The 15,827-nt window shown below is 44.5% G+C and overlaps 1 protein-coding gene across 1 annotated transcript in view; it reads right to left on the bottom strand.

The window, feature by feature from the left end:
• Positions 1 to 14,680, bottom strand: part of WLS (Wnt ligand secretion mediator) — a 115,141-nt gene extending 100,461 nt beyond the window's left edge. Inside the window, exon 1 of the mRNA XM_002715930.5 lies at positions 14,247 to 14,680. Within this exon, the coding sequence (XP_002715976.1) occupies positions 14,247 to 14,352 (106 nt within the window). The 5' untranslated portion in view covers positions 14,353 to 14,680. The remainder of the gene's footprint in view (positions 1 to 14,246) is intronic.
• Positions 14,681 to 15,827: the final 1,147 nt, after the last annotated feature.

Below are 15,827 nucleotides of genomic sequence, written 5' to 3'. Positions count from 1 at the left end.
GAAGATGAGGACATGCAGGCTCTGAGTTAAACATTTTGTTCAAGGCCACAAAGCTGGCAAGTGGCACAATGAAGATCTGAATCTAGTCTCCTGGCTCCAAAACTCTGACTTATGTTTGAAATAATACATTTCTATTTCCAGGGGGGTTGTATCCAGTCTCTATTAAGGCAGTGATGGGTCCACAGCAGAATGACAACAAAAACAAAAATAACCCTAAGAAGTCATTTTTAAAAAGATTTATCTTAAAAAAAAAAAAAGATTTATCTTACGTATTTGAAACGCAGAGTGACACAGAGGGAGAGATGCAGAAAGATCTTCCATCTGCTGGTTCACTCCCCAAATGGCCACAATGGTCAGGGCCGGGCCGGGCAAAAGCTAGGAGACCCCGGAGAGGGGCATGGGTCCAGGCACTTGGGCCATCTTCCACAGCTTACCCAGGTGCATTAGCAGGGAATTGGATCCAAAATGGAGCAGAGGAGCTAGGACTCAAACCAACGCTCTGCTATGGGCTGCCTGTGTAGCAGGCAGGGGTATAACCCACTGCGACACAATGCTGGCCCATTTGCCATTATTTTAAAGGAAGGGAATGCATGATAACAAGATGGCCCACTAAGGAAGAACTCCTAGTGCTCATTTCAAGTCCCTGTTGTCTCTCAATCCACTACCGCCCTCCCACCCCACTTCCCCACTGCACCAGCTCTCCCTGCTGCTCCCACTTCTTGCTGGAAGGTCTAAAAGTCACACAAGTGCAGCTTTTGTGTGGTTTTGTCTCTACTGTTCTCTTCAGCTTTCTCTTCCTTCCCTTTCGGCTTACATGTGCTTCTTAAATCTCTGCTCCTCTGCCTGGCTCTACTTGCAAGGATTCTCTTTGCCTGCAGGCACACAGTGAGCACAGCGTGTTTCAGGACCTACCGTTCAGGAACCTGGAGGAATGTGTAGATGAATTCATTCCACCCACCAGATCCACAAGCTGAACACAATGGAATGCAGAGGTGGTTATTTGCATGAATTTTGTTTTCTAGTCAAGGGCATTTATGAAAGCTGACATCATACATGTATTATTGGTCTCTAAGAATAACCATAAATAAATCCCAGAAATTCTTAGAAGGAAAACTTAGAAAGATGAGTTTTCCATTTTTAAAGGCCTATAGATAACAAAGCAAACACTGTAGTCTTCTAAGAGAAGCCCCTCCAAGATTGTCCTTGTGGAGCGGAAGCAACACATTTGCTTCTAAGCATTCAACATTTCCTACCGCATATTCAAAATATGGAAATACACGCCTAATATGTATTCCCTTCCTCTTAATAAACTTTACCAACCAGTATGGACTGCCAACCATCCTCAGTTATCTGCCCTTTCAGCTAACTAAAGGCCAAAATATACAGTGAAACATAATCACAATGAGCATAATAGTATCATGGGTAATAAAACACTTTGCTGTAGCCAAGAAGCTGAGTTCAAATCTTTTTCTCTCCTTATACTTTCTCTGGGCCATATTATGTAGGAAAAAGTCCCCTTCCTACCCCAAAAATTGAATGACTATTACAAACATTAGCACATGGATGAGAGTACTTTAAAAAGTTTGTAGAAAAATGTAATTAAAACAAATTTATTTTGGTGCAAAAAACTTTGAAATCCATGTATCCTTTTTTTCCCATAATTCAAACTTTTTGAAGATCCCTAGGGTGAATGAATTTCAACATTTTCACATTGAAGCATACCTTTTTTTTTTTTTCATTTTTCCACAAACTTTTCAAAGTGCCCTGGTACTACAATGGTAACACAGTCTTTTACATTCAAGTGAATAATAGGAACCCTTATCTAATCTAAATACTAAAAGCACAGCCCAGAAATCAATATTATAAAATTTAGAGCAGACCTGAAGTTTGGAGTGTTATAGCTACCTCTATAGGAAGTCCCAAATGCATGGCATTTACCTATTAACTTCTTCAAGAAATATTGCTCACCTGAACTGTACTGTTTGTGGTAACAACTGCAAATGAATCTGAGCAGTTGCGATCGCCCATATTCTCAGGTAGCTTATAGTTTTATAGAGGTTATGTTGTAATCATTAGTTTTTGTTTAACATTTCTCACAATACAACACTGCTATTCCAGCTAATGTTTCAGAAGTAGTTAATATTTTATAAGAAAATGATAATCATTTTTATTCAAAATTTGACTTACAAAGGTCTTTGTCATTTATCTTATTATCTAGCATTTTTAAAAAATCTCTGTGGGTAAGGGCTCCAGTTTTATAATGTAAAACATGGGCAGGTATTTGGCATTGGAATTCTGGCAACACTTATCTGAGTATTTGGATTTGAGTCTTGACTATGCTCTGGATTCCAGCTTCCTGCTAATGTACCCCCTTGAAAGCAGCAGGTGATGACTCAAGAACTTGAATCCCTGCCACCCTTAAGGGATTGAGTTTCCTTCTCTAGCAGGAAACCAGACCAGGCTGTTGCAGGCATTTGGGGAGTGAACCAGCAGATGAGAGCTATATGTATGGTATGTATGGATGCATGCATACATGCATGTATATAGTAAAAAAAAAAATAAATCTGGGATTAAGTTTGCAGCAAACAATTTGGAATATGTCCCTTCCACATAATTGCTACTTAAAAGTTGCTAACTGGGCTTCAACTATGATATAAAGAGCCATGAATACTGGCCTACATTTTTTAAAAGCAGAAATTAAAGATTTAGGTTAAAAACTGGTAAAAATTACTACAGACTAAACAAAAAATTAGGTTAATCATTCTAATTACCAAATACATGAATGGCATGTTTCTTGGACTATTTATTGCCACAGATTATGCCTAACAAGAAGGCTATCAAGCAGAGTTGTTGGGTTTCTAATTTTATCTAATCCATTAAGGCATTGAAGCAACGTGCTGTGTGACTAAGAAAACCAGGATGACACCCAAAAAATGTTTTTAAAAGCCTTCAAAAAGCCAATTAGTAGAAATTTCTAATTCAGGGGACTGGTTCACACATATTAATGGAACTTCCACCTACATGCGGGTACGCAAGAACCACATAACATTCTCTCACTTGAATTCCACAACCTCCCCTTGCAATACAAGTTCCTGAGGCTCACGGCACATAAATGCTTTGTCTATGTCACAAAACAAGTCTGATAAGTCAAATCACTGTCGGATCAATCCTAAAACCACATTCCAGGAGTCAGTAAGTAATATGATTATTGTGGAAGGAAGGATGATTATGGTTCCTATTGGACAGAAGCTGTCCCATGGAACACTTGAGCGAACACTGTGTTGTTTTGTACAAAGATTGTTTCTCAGAAATCTTATCATAAGTCCACGTCATCAACAAAAAACTTTCAAAATTATCACAAGTTTGTTTTGTTGCCAGAGTTGATGTCTTTCCTGGACAGAACTGGCGTAAGTACCCTGCTTGAGTCCTAACCCAGAAATGTTATTATCTCATACATACACCAATCCTGACTTTATTAAAATTGCAAACATACTACTCATCCTTCTAATCTCTTATTTTCTTGCTTTATCTATTGTCCCAGTGGGTAGGGTAGGAGAGGAATGTCCTGGAGGAATTCTTCTGACTTGTTTTAAACAAAAGAATGAAATGCTAATTAAAACACAACCTTAGTGCTCTTTTAGTTTAAAACTTTTGAGCATCTACAAATTATACCGTTGCTTTCTCTTTCATCAACCATTACCCAGAAATACCTTATTCTCATAGAGCGAAACTGTCCTGTTTGAGCATGTTCAAAGAATAGTGCCAGGAATTTAACCCTGGCACATTCACAGACCTGCACATTCTAAACCTGAAGGGGGAGGGGTGAACAAAAAGATGTCTCAGGTCTCAGAGTTGCCAAGTTTCCCCCCAAAACCGCGATGCTAAAGACGCTGATCCTTTCTAAATAAAGACGTGTTTTAAAAGTCACAGCAAGGCCCAAGGTAAAGTCTGTTCAAAGCCTCAGCAAAAATCTTATCTACAACTTCCCTCTGGCATGCAGAGTAGGAGCCCAGTTCGCACAAGCCAGAACTAGCTCCAAAGAAGAGAAGAGTGGATGGAATGCGAGGACCTGTCTTTTCCACACTGCAGGCACTGCACTCCAGGGCAGTTTACAGCATAAATGGCAGCAGATAAAATACATAAGAACCACAGCGAAAGGAACAGGACCTCAAAAGCTCTTAATCTGCCTTGAGAGACGGCTGGAGTTAATAAAATACAGGACCCACCTTTTTGGCTGTGATCACCTGAAAGCAAGCAAGTTAAACAGAGACTTAAGGGTCAAGAACCGTTTCAGCGAAATGAGATGGTGAAAAGCAAAAACAAAAATAAAAACCACCACCAGCAACAACCGTGCTTTCTGACCCTGCTTAATTTCAACAAGAAGAAAGACAGAGGAGGGAGAATCTACGGTGTGACACTTGCATCTCTCGTCCGAAAACTATGCTTGTCACTCACAAAATCTGGGGCCCTTAACATTTTGAGTCCGATCTTGGTCCTGTGAATTATCTGCTTACAATGTCCTTCAGAGGGAAGAAAGAGCAGAGACAAAGGAGGAGGAATTTTGTCGCTTCTTTTGTATGTAAATCAGATTTTAAAAATACTGGGCTATGTGACTTTTCTCCAAGCAGCTATAGCTTGAGAATCATACCTACCAGGAACATCCTCCGCAAGCACAAAAGTTGGTAGAGGTTTCTTTTATTCAAGGAAGCCTCACACCAATCAAGCGTTAAAACTAAACACCAAGGACTATGCATGGGTTGGAAAAGTTTAAGAGTTTTACATTTACATTCCCCTCAACATGCAAAGAAGGGATGCAGAATTGTTTTTTAATTAAAAAAAAATCTTAATTCTGTAATGCTGCTTAAAGTCCACATAGAATTTAACACTATCATTCCATGGCTCCATAAGAGATTAGCTAAGAATATTAAGCGTATGAAGACAAGAAAGAGAAGACAAAGTTATCGCGGCTTTATTTTCAAGTAACAGAAAAGCCTATTGGGCTGTGAGAAGCACAGGTTGGGAATTTTCTGCACATTAATTCTGAGAGCCCAGAACAGCAGGTGGGGAGGAGATATACCCTCCAAGCACTGACTGGCACCGCAGTCTCTGTCCAAGTCATGGCTCTGCTCTCTCGCTGTGTGAACTCAGTGACTTCCCTTGCCTGGGATTCTGACCTCCTAAATGAGACAGAACGAGATAGTCTCTAAGGTCCTTTCATCTTCACCATTTCATTCTGACAAGTTTCACAGCTTCCATTCAGGCCACACACCAACTAAGTGTATGGATACAGTGGACACAAATATTTGCACTCATGGACGATAACAAAATCAGTCAGCTATACAGTAAAATCAATGATCTCATTAGCCGATAATGCATTGATGGCACCCAGAGGGTGTGGGAGGAGAGAACCACTGAGGAGTGAGTTCACTTTCCTATATCCCAGAGACCCCAGCATCCTGGGCTTCCACATTCTGGACAGACTTTCCATCGATGTCTTGTCTCCTTCTCTGCCCTCGTGTGCCCACACTCCTAACATCGCCATGCTGCCATTGGGTTTCTGTGGCCAATTATAGCAACTTCGAAGTGTGGACTCGGAAAATGGCTTTGTTAAACTTGGGGATAGTGCACAAGCAATAGACCCTGACTAAATGCAAGAGGGAATTCTCCTGGGAGTAAAACATGCTTGCATGCTTGCTTTAGAATAATCTGGGCTTGCATTCTCAGTGGTTCTCCACAACAAAATTCAGATCTACCATTTTTGGAAGACTCAATATAAGATGTTGAGTTATAATACTGGGATTAATATTAGAAAGCAGTATGACCTCTCTGAAGTTTCGAACCCAGACTGAGCAACGCTTCGGGTCATTCTCATTCCTTCTGCCTCAACAGATCCGCACATCTGTCGATGTTTGACAAAATGGTGGTAACTAAAGAAAGAAAAAGAATGGATAATAAATAATGCCACATTTCAGTTCCCCCAGATCTAGGAGCAGAGGGGGACAAACAGAAAAGTAGGAGAGATGCATATGGAGTTTAAGTAGGTAGTTTCAGTTGCAAGTACTTGGAAAGTCACTCCTCTGGTAGGCCAGGTTCAATGAGACACCCCCAACACATGCCAGATCCTCAAGATAGTGGATTCCAAGGATTTTTAATCCCTGAAGCAATCCCCATAAGGTAGGAGGCTTCTGTCTCACATCACAACTGAGAGGGAACTAAGCAGCGACTGTGATCTATTTGAGATCACTGAGACCACAGGCTGTCTACAGGGTCCTAGTCTTAAGATCAGAAGCACACACTCTCGGTTGTTTCTCTCTCTCTTTTTCTCTCTCTCTCTCCCCCATTCCCCACCCCGAGGTGGTAAGACAGGACTGAGGCGGCAGTAACCTAGCTCAGCTTTCATGAACTTGGTCTTAATAATTAGGGATTTGGAACAACTGAGTCAACCATTTATAGGCTGATTACTTTATTTCGAAAGAAAAGTCATAATGCGTTGCCAAAACAAATGCAGTAACTTGGCCTCTTTTTTTTTTTTTCCCAAATACCTCTGTTTTCTGGGAAATGTGTACTGATAAAGCCTTTGAGTTAACAGGGAATGCACCAGAAGTTTCCAAAGGCCCCATAATTCTTGTCAGGCAAAAAACATTGAAAGAACACTCCTTTACCCAGGAATATGAAGAGAATGGTACAGGAAAGAGAAAGCAAGGGCAGGAAATCACACTTGCAGTTCCAGGATGGAAACAGGCAGAGTGGATACAAATGCCAGCTCAATTGAGGAGGAGTAGACGGCATCAGAAGTGGGTTTTGGAAATCCGGGCACAAGCTGTGTCCTGAAGAGATGGTCATGTGTCTAGTTTTCCTCTCCTGAGCCCATACTCTACTCCTTTCTCCCTTTTCCTCATCATATTGTCCTTGCTTTTGCTCAATAGCTACCTTCAGGACTTCCGGTATATGCTAAATCAAAGGGGCGCTCCGTGGGTGTCACGTTGACCAGTTTTCTACTACAGGCAGAAAACTAAAGCCACCCCTTGCTGTAACCCTTCCTTTCAGAGGAGCTGCATATCGTTTCCTCAGCTTCAGCCCATCCCCAAATGCAAGAACTGGTCAGTGTTTACAATGGCTGGTGCAGTAGTTATCACGTCATGGGACCATTTGTTTAGAATAAGTTCAATGATGGACAACCAGTGATGCGATTTGGGGAAGGGGTAGAAGAGGAGAGACTGAGCTCTCACTTCCACTCAATCTGTGTAGAATCAGTTTCATCACACTCACCCCTTTGTTCCCCATCGAAATTGCAGGGACACTGGGAGGAGAGTGGCATTAAGCTCAAGAGCATAGCTTGGGAGTCAATCAAGGATCACACGCTCGAGTCTTCGTCCTCTTGTTTACTATTTCAGTAACCTCAGAAAAGTTCCTAAAATATGACTCAGCTTCAACTGAAAATTGAAGAGGGCAGTAACTGCTTCTCTGGGCCGTTATACACATTCATCAAATCAATACACGTGAAGCGCTGTCACCCCGTATATATCTTCAAAAAGCAGCAGATGATAGTAAACCAAATGATAGTGAGTGTTGCTTTTGCGCCTCTGCAAGATTTCATGAGGGAAGGAATGTGATAGCTTGGGGTGGGGAGGGGATGTGGTTGTAAAAGGCTAAAGAACCTTGGGTTCTGCATTCTGAAATATGTAAGCTGCTGTTTCCTGTAACTTAGCAATCCTTTTAGGAAAAAGAAAGTCAAAAACCATTTCTCAATGATCAAGTTTCAGGCTGTCAATGCCACCAGGCTCTTCCTCTCATCTCCTATCACTGAGCTGCCACTTGCTTTGGGAACTGTTCACCTCTGTTTACTGGGCTACCTTCACAATACCCAGAGAAGAATTAAGATCTAAAGGAAACAGATGCAATCATTTCATGTCTTCATGCTCACTGTCTCCAAGGAGCTAGAGTCTCTATCAAAATTGAGGGCTACAAATGTCTTGCTAGAAAAAAAATCTACCAGCATTTTTCCTAAAGAATAAAATGTACCCATCATAGTGTCAGTGTGGCTGTTCCTGGGAGCTGCTGGTTCGGAATAGCCTCATTATTATACATGGGTGTGTACGTAAACAGAAATTATCCTTTGGGGAATGAAATTTTCACCTTCCAATAACAAGAGGATCTTCTGTCAAGTGCTCCATCCCGTATCCTCCCAAACCCTTTCCAACCCTCAGTTAATTCCTTTTCCATCTTCTTCCTTTGAGAAAGTCCAGGTTTATTATAAAATAAATAAATACAAGGCCATTTCCCTAAAGTTCATGAAAATGAAATTAAAATATAAATGTGTATTTTCTGTTAACTTTTGAAGACCACCTTGTTTGTTAAAACCACTAGTTGAAGAAAATAAAACCAAGTAATGTGTTCTAAAGCAGCAGACTCTCAAACACATTATGGTTAATGAAGCTGAGTGCTGAGACGATTGGATGATTCATGCGTCATGGGGACTGGTTGGAACTTGTAAGAAATTGGTGGGACTGGCACATGCAGCCTCCTCAAAAGGTATCTCCCTCAGCTGTGGCAAGGCACTGCTTTGCTCTGGACAGCTAGACACCACTTATCGCCATACTTAATTACTTTGTTTTAATATGTCATCCAATGATTAAAAATGAGAAATCAGTTATATTTCACTGTCAGTCATTATGGTTTTTTTTTTCTGTATTAAAATGATTTTTTTATTCAGACCAAAAAGTCAAGATTTGGGGGTTTGGGGGAAGGATCTAATGGTTGCTAACTCTGGCTGTGGTGGCCCACTGACTGGAGTCCAATCCCAGCTTTGACCCCAACTAGCAATTTTACTAGATCTGCACCTTGGTTTCTTTACATGTAAAATAGGTAAAAAAAAAAAACAGCAAGTTGGTAATGCTTTGTGTGGACAAAACAAATTCTGCCACTGAATACACGTTAAACTTTTTATTAATATATTTATTTCAAGATGAAATGTTAAAACAATTATTTCAGGGTAAAATTAACAGGACTTGTAATTTCATATAATTCCCAAATTCCCAACAATTAAGTGAAAATTCTCCTTACAGGAAATACTTTGCTGGCAACCTTGCATTAAGAGGGGCACTTTAAGATTCTACAGATGGCTCCCCAACTTTACTGAGATCCCAAGTGCCCTCTTCACTAACCCTCAGTCAGCATGCAGCCCAATCGTGAACACATGGTAGGCCCTGATAAATATTTTGCACATTAGGCAAGTGGTACCCATGAGCTTCAAGCTAAGAGACTTCATACAATCTCAACAAATCATAATTCTCTATAAAACACATTTATGAGGGAGATAAGGGAAGAATCTCTCCTTGGTCTACATGGATTTTTAAAAATTTTACTATCCCTTTCTCTCTCTCTCTTTCTCCCTCCCCCTCCCCCTGCCTCTCTCAATTAAATAAATAATTTTTAAAGTATATTTTAAAGGTCAAATTATTGTAAAATGTCATGTTGGTAGGGAAGGCTTTAAATCTACATCTGGATTCCAGAAAGGAGACTTGAAAACCTCACAAAGTCACATATAACATTATTATCTCCAGGAAATGTTTCTCACTTTTAGAGGGAAAGGAAAAATTCCAGAAGAAGGCTAGACAGGCTGAACTGAAGGAACCATCAGATGAAAGAGCCATTAGCGACTTCGCCCAAGCATGATTGCATTCCGACAACCAAACAGCGAGTTGAGCCTTTTAAAAGCCACACAAGGTAATTTCAATTACTAAAATAATTTTCCACCCTTTAAAGATGAATTTGTGAGGTGGCACAGTAGTCCTACATTACATTAAATACCTCTAGCTGTTAGCAGAGGAAAACAATGACATGGTGTACTCAGATATGGCATTTTACAAAATAAGAAGCAGAATCAAATAAGAAAAATGTGGACTAACATCAATTAAAAATCAATTAATCAGTGCTTTATAAAAGTCTCACTAGATAGCCAGACACTGCAGAATTGCAATTACATCATTAATTTATACTAAAATGTAATAAATGCAACAAGCTTAAAATTCATTAGAGAGCAAAAACTTACATAATCTGCATAACTATAATTTAATTTCCTAAAATTCTATAAGCTTCAAATGAATGATAGCAGACACAAAAGCTCACATGAATAGATCACAATCAAAACCACCAATAGCTTCCATTTAAACAATAGCAGCCCAATAGTAGGGGCTATATTACTGAAAGGAGCGGGCAAATCCACGTACAATTTGAGAACATTAATAATAATATGTATATATTTCACAGAATATATTCATCACATCTAAAAAAAATTAGGACACTCACATAGGCGAGTTTCTGAAAGAAATAGTGATCCTTCCTAAAGAAATAAAAACTGGCCATTTGCTATACCTGCTTGGAGTTGTTTAAGTTGGGAATATTCTCATTTCTGATATGCTTAAAACAATGCTACAGCTTTGTGTTCACCCAGGCCTGATCTTCCTTCTCTTCAGTTTTAGAACAGGTGAGAACAGTGACCTGCTTTTTCAACCATTGACATGCTTTTTCAACCAGACATGACTAATTTGAAGCTGAGCAAATTGCACATAATGGGCCAGGGATTCGAGTTCATGACTGTTAGTGGGCTGCAGTCCCACTCCGGGGCCCATCATCTCCACCCCCTCCCACCTTCCCCTATGCCTGCAACTGCTTCTCCGTGAGCTAAATTCACCAAACGCAAAATTTAAAAAATATTTTTTGAAATCTGCAGGCTTATTTTTAAGGAGGACAAATATGCAGCTCTATCATTAAAAAGTATTTTAATTTCTTTCAGGGGTCCTTAAATTTTTAAATGGATCCTAAATACTAGAGAAACCAGTCACTTAGGAAGCCTTCTGAACACACAAAACAATTAAATGCATGATCTTACTGGGGCTCAAAGTTTTTATGAAAGCATAGTACAAATTGGTGAGTTTATAAATACCCTAAGTTCTACCATATCAGATACTGCTTGCAGATCCTGTTTGCAAAATCCCATTATAGGTTTAGCAGTACACGGACACTGGCACAAGCAAAGCAAACAACAAAGCAAGGAAAATAAATAAATACATAAACAAGCAAAACCAAGTTGGCAAGAGGAGTATTTGAGCTGGCTAAACCAAAACCCAATCACTCCTAATTCCTTTTATAGTTAATATTTAAATGTCCTCCCATCAACTCTGGAAGGCCGCAACCAAGACATCAGCGGAAATGTCACATTAAACTCTCTAGGCAATGAAAGGGTGACACAGTTTTAGGACTGAAATGGACGTTTAATCACCCCGCCACTGCAGAATCACTTTGGGGCTCACACTTTGTCAGTGATTTGGAAGAGGGGCTGCTAGTTGTTTTTGTGTTGTGAACATGTGTGTGCAGTATTCCCACCCCTAAAATAGGAGCGGTGCCATATATAAGCTTCCTCTCATCAAGGACAACAGTGATCAAAAAGAAATATAGACTACGGCCAGTTCCAAGGGTCCACCTCCATGTCCCCCTTAGGCGGCTGCGGACACATGAGAAAGACACCGCCCCCTGAAGCAGCAGAGGCGCCAAGAGCAGGGGGAGTTCTCCTCTCACTGGGTAGGCACCCAGAAGGAGGTGCAGGAACTTTGCTTTGCCTTTCCAGCCTACACCCTGCTCCTTCAACTCCTGGCTCCATCTGCCTGCTTGATTGAAGTTCTATTTTTTGCTCAGTTTCATCTGCTTTCCAGTGTAGGAAAGTTGGGTGGAAAACATGATCATCCTTTTCTTGATAATTCATTTCCTATGTTTGGGTCTTAGAGCATGTTCAAGTTCCTAGATTTGTTTGGGGGCGCGCACACACACATACACACACACACACACCCCTCTCTAAGTGAAAATCACTGTTCAAGGATTTGATCTGTGTAGTCTTTGGGCTAGAACTGGGGACAAGGCCTTGTGGCTGAGAGGAGAGAGACACTGGCAATGGACTTACCCAACAAAGTCTCCCAGGAAACTTTATACATGGGTACTTTTCTTTTCAGGAGGGAGTTGGAACTAAAGAGGCTCATTAATTGAGGGAAGTCTACTCAGCTTTAGGAGCTGCCACTACGGACTTTTGGAGGTTGTTGTCATACAAGGTCACTAAATTCTCCAGCAAACAACCCTTGGCACTGCTGACTCCAGGCAAACCTTTTGCTTTGAACAGACAACGCTTCCGACCCTACAGCAACTCTAACATCTTGCAGCCACTGAAGGTGCCTGGGACCTCCTCCCACAGAGCAGCATTCCAGAAATTGTACCTGTTCTGGAAGTGCCCCAGGAAACGGAGAACACGGATAATGGGCTCTTCCAAGCTGGGAGATGAGCTTTAGAAAAAGAAACACACACCAACAAACACCAGGAAACTATGTGTAATGGTTCGCTGCTTGTGCAAAAACCTCAAAGAGGATGAAGGTCAGACAGGGATAATAGGCCAATTTAATTCTGAAAGCACAAGGTGCAAGAAATTTTAATTATGGTCTGCCACTGAAATCACACAAGATCCAATGGCATCTAACTGCAACTGCTCATCAAGGGAGACAAGAGGTGTAATTGTAACCGCTGCGTAATCACTGCGAAGGCACAAGGAAGGCTGCCTTCAGCTCCCAGCAGACGAGGTATTAAGAGCCTCGAAAAATCCAATACAGGGCAACATGGAGATGGCACACAGTCCAACAGGAGCTCTTAACACAAAGCCAAAACTGGTCTGTGCGCGTGTTCCGAAGATGCAGATTCCAGAAATAAAACCGATGAAGTGTTGATTCGAGCCTGGCAAACTCCGAACCCCTTTCTGCTTTGTGAACACACGCACACGGGGAGAGAGGCATGATCTCCAGGAATTTCTCTCCTCGATGAAGCTGCACCCACTCTCCTTTGTCTAAAACAATTAGCTTCGATTTACAGTACCCGGCTCCCCTTAAATTGCCCCCCATCAGACCAAGTCCGGAGACAAAACGCCACGCACAGGACTCGAGGTGCCCAAAGCTCATGCAGCTCTCGCGACGACGGCGCCCGCGCCAGCGCCGTTCGCCCACAGCCCACGGCACGCGGGCTCCCGCAGACGGACGCGCGGGGCCAGCCCTTCCGTGGGCTCCCTCCACTCTGCAAACTTTAACAAAGCCGCGAAGGCAGGAAGCCGATCCTCGCATCCGCGCCCGCCCGCCCGCCCGCCGCAGAGTTGGCACTGAAGTTTGTGCCGGGATGTCCCAAATCTTGAGGGGAGGTGGACGCGAGTGTGCGGAGGGGCGGGAGGGAGCTGAAGCCGGAGAGACAGCGAGGGGAATGGGGTTTTTCCGAAGGGACGGTCCTTGAGACAGCGGGCACCCGGAAGCCTGTTTGGCTCCGAGAGGTGCACGCCTCGGGAGGTCTCCCACGGCGGGCGCCATCGCCTGGGGCCTGCGACCTGTCACCTGCGGGGGGCTGCGGCGGCAGCCGGGGTGGGGGTGGGGGGCAGAGGATCGGGGACTTCAGACTTCGCGGCTGTTGGGGCTCTAAGAAGTGGGGGAGGGGAGGTTCACGCGAGGGCAGGAGGCCAAAAGCAACACCTTTCGGATACGCTTTTCCCCTCCGAGCACTCCAACTTCCCGCGGCGTCCGCCTAGGGCTCTCTCACCCTACAGTACCCCATCCCACGTCCCCGCCCGCCTCCTGGACTCGTCTGCGGCCACGGGAGGGGGTGCGGTTTAGAAACGCCCCCCACCCCCCCTAACCCCAACCAGGACGACCGAACGCCGTCTGCACCGGCGCCGACCGCAGCTTTGCGGCAGGGCTCCGGGTTTGCGCCGGGCGCAGTTCCCCGACTCTTCTGTTGTTCCTAATAAAGTCGATTACGTTGCCCAACCGGAGCTGATTGGAAGGGAACGGAGAGGAAAAGGGCGGGGGGGGGGGGGGTACGCGGGAAAAAGCGGAGACGGGGTGGGGGGGGGGGCTCGATCAACTTCGTAACCCAGCGCTTCCTCGCGCGATCCGTCGCCATGCTTAAGATTCCCACCCCCGCCACCCCCTCCTGCCTTTCAAGTGGATACTGAAACTAGGCCAAAACTTTTTCCCCTCCTTTTCTCTTAGCCACTAGACTGGATGGTGCCCCACGGAGCCCCATGGAGCTCTGCTTTCTTAAGCACAATAGCCGGACTAATTAGATCATAGAAGCGAGGCAGTGATACTGTAACAAGTAGCCCGAGAGGCGAAGAGGGAAGGGGCCCGAAAAGAGAGAAAGGGGGAAAAGTTTGCAGCTCTCGCACTTACCAATCAAGCCTCCCACCAGAAAGGCGATGACTTGGAACACGAGCAGAATGCCCCCGACAATGCACAGCTTCTTGGTGCTCATGTTCTCTATAATTGCCCCAGCCATGTTCGCGCCCCCCCTTTCTCTTTCCTCCTTGAAATAAATGTTTTAGGGTGTGCTTTTTTCTTTTTTTTTTTCTTTTCTTTTTTCTTTCTTTCTTTTTTTTTTTTTTTGCTCCTTCCCCTCTCGCGCGCCCTCCCTCCCTCGCCGCCTCGCTGGGCGCTGCAAAACTTCAGGGGTGCAGGAGCGCGGCAAGGATGGGACCCGGACCGCAGGCGCCCACACGGATTCCCCCGGCGCAGCCGGCTCGGGCTCCCCCAATGCCCGGAGCTGTGATTGTGGCCGCTCCGCCGCCTGTGGACGCTTAAAGGAGCAGGGAAGCGGATCACATGACGCCGCCTCCCTCCCTTTCTTCCTCCCTCCCTCTCGCGCTTCCTCCCTCCCTCCCTCCCTCCCTCTCTGCCTCTACCCCTCGCCCGCCTGCCCAGGGATCGGAGCTCCGGCGGGCGCTGGCCCCGCGCTGCCGGGCTGGCCTGCAGCCTGTCCCGCCACGGGCCGGGACCGTTCGGGCGCTGCTGTGGCTGTTCAGAGGCTGTCCGCCCAGCCTCGGGCACGTTTCCCCTACAGCTTCCCAAAGTGCGAGATTTAACCCACCCGCGGGCCGCCCTGCAGCCCTTTAAACTTCCACGTTCACTTCAGGAGGAAATGGCCCCGTCCCCGCCCCCAACTACTGGAACTCTCTTTAGGAAAGAGGAGAATGGTTGAAAGGAACCCCTGAGAGGCACAGAGATGCGGGACCGACTCCCAGCTCGGCTGCCCTGGGCAGGTCCCGGCTCCCTTATCAGACGCGGGGCCCAGCTAAAGCCCTTCAGGAACCCTGCGCCCGCGGCCTGCGGGGCTTCCACAGCCTTCGCCCGGGCTGTTGCCTTGAAAACACGTTCTGCCGCATCTTGAAAGCCCGATTCAAAAACCAGCACTTCTAAAAAAGCCTTTCTAATTGTCCACAGTAGCTCCGTGTAAGTTATCTCTGGGAGCTGAGCCCCTGCAATTCTGTGTTGACGTTTTCACCTCCTATAGTGAGGACTTCTGTATCCACGGTTTGACTCCACAGCTGAGCTGTTAATTCCTGAAGGATAGGGACCGAGTTTTAGTCATCTGTGTCCCAGCCTCCCCACCCCCACCCCACCCCGGGGTGCCAAGCAAAATTCCAGCGCTAATAGGTCCTCCGTAAACTTTGGTGGAATGAATCGATAAGTGCAGGGGAAAGCAAGCGCAGAGTTTGCATTGCAAAAGCATAAAGAGACCTTTATGGGTTTTAGATGGTACTCATACCGCAGTGTTTGTAGTCTCTTTGTGAGCATACACAGTCATGCGTGGCTTAGCCATGGGAATAGCATTGTTGAGCCATCTCGTGGGTGTGCTGACATCATAGAATGTACTTACACAAACTAAAAGGGCTACAGCATCACTAAGTGATCCAGGAAAGTGGGGGTGGGGGGCATCCTGCTCCTGCAAGCCTGAATTCCAGGGCCGGGTTTTTT

Source organism: Oryctolagus cuniculus, chromosome 7 (genome assembly GCF_964237555.1).
Source record: "Oryctolagus cuniculus chromosome 7, mOryCun1.1, whole genome shotgun sequence".
In the NCBI taxonomy this organism is placed as follows: domain Eukaryota; kingdom Metazoa; phylum Chordata; class Mammalia; order Lagomorpha; family Leporidae; genus Oryctolagus; species Oryctolagus cuniculus.
This window is presented reverse-complemented; position numbering and strand designations above follow the sequence as displayed.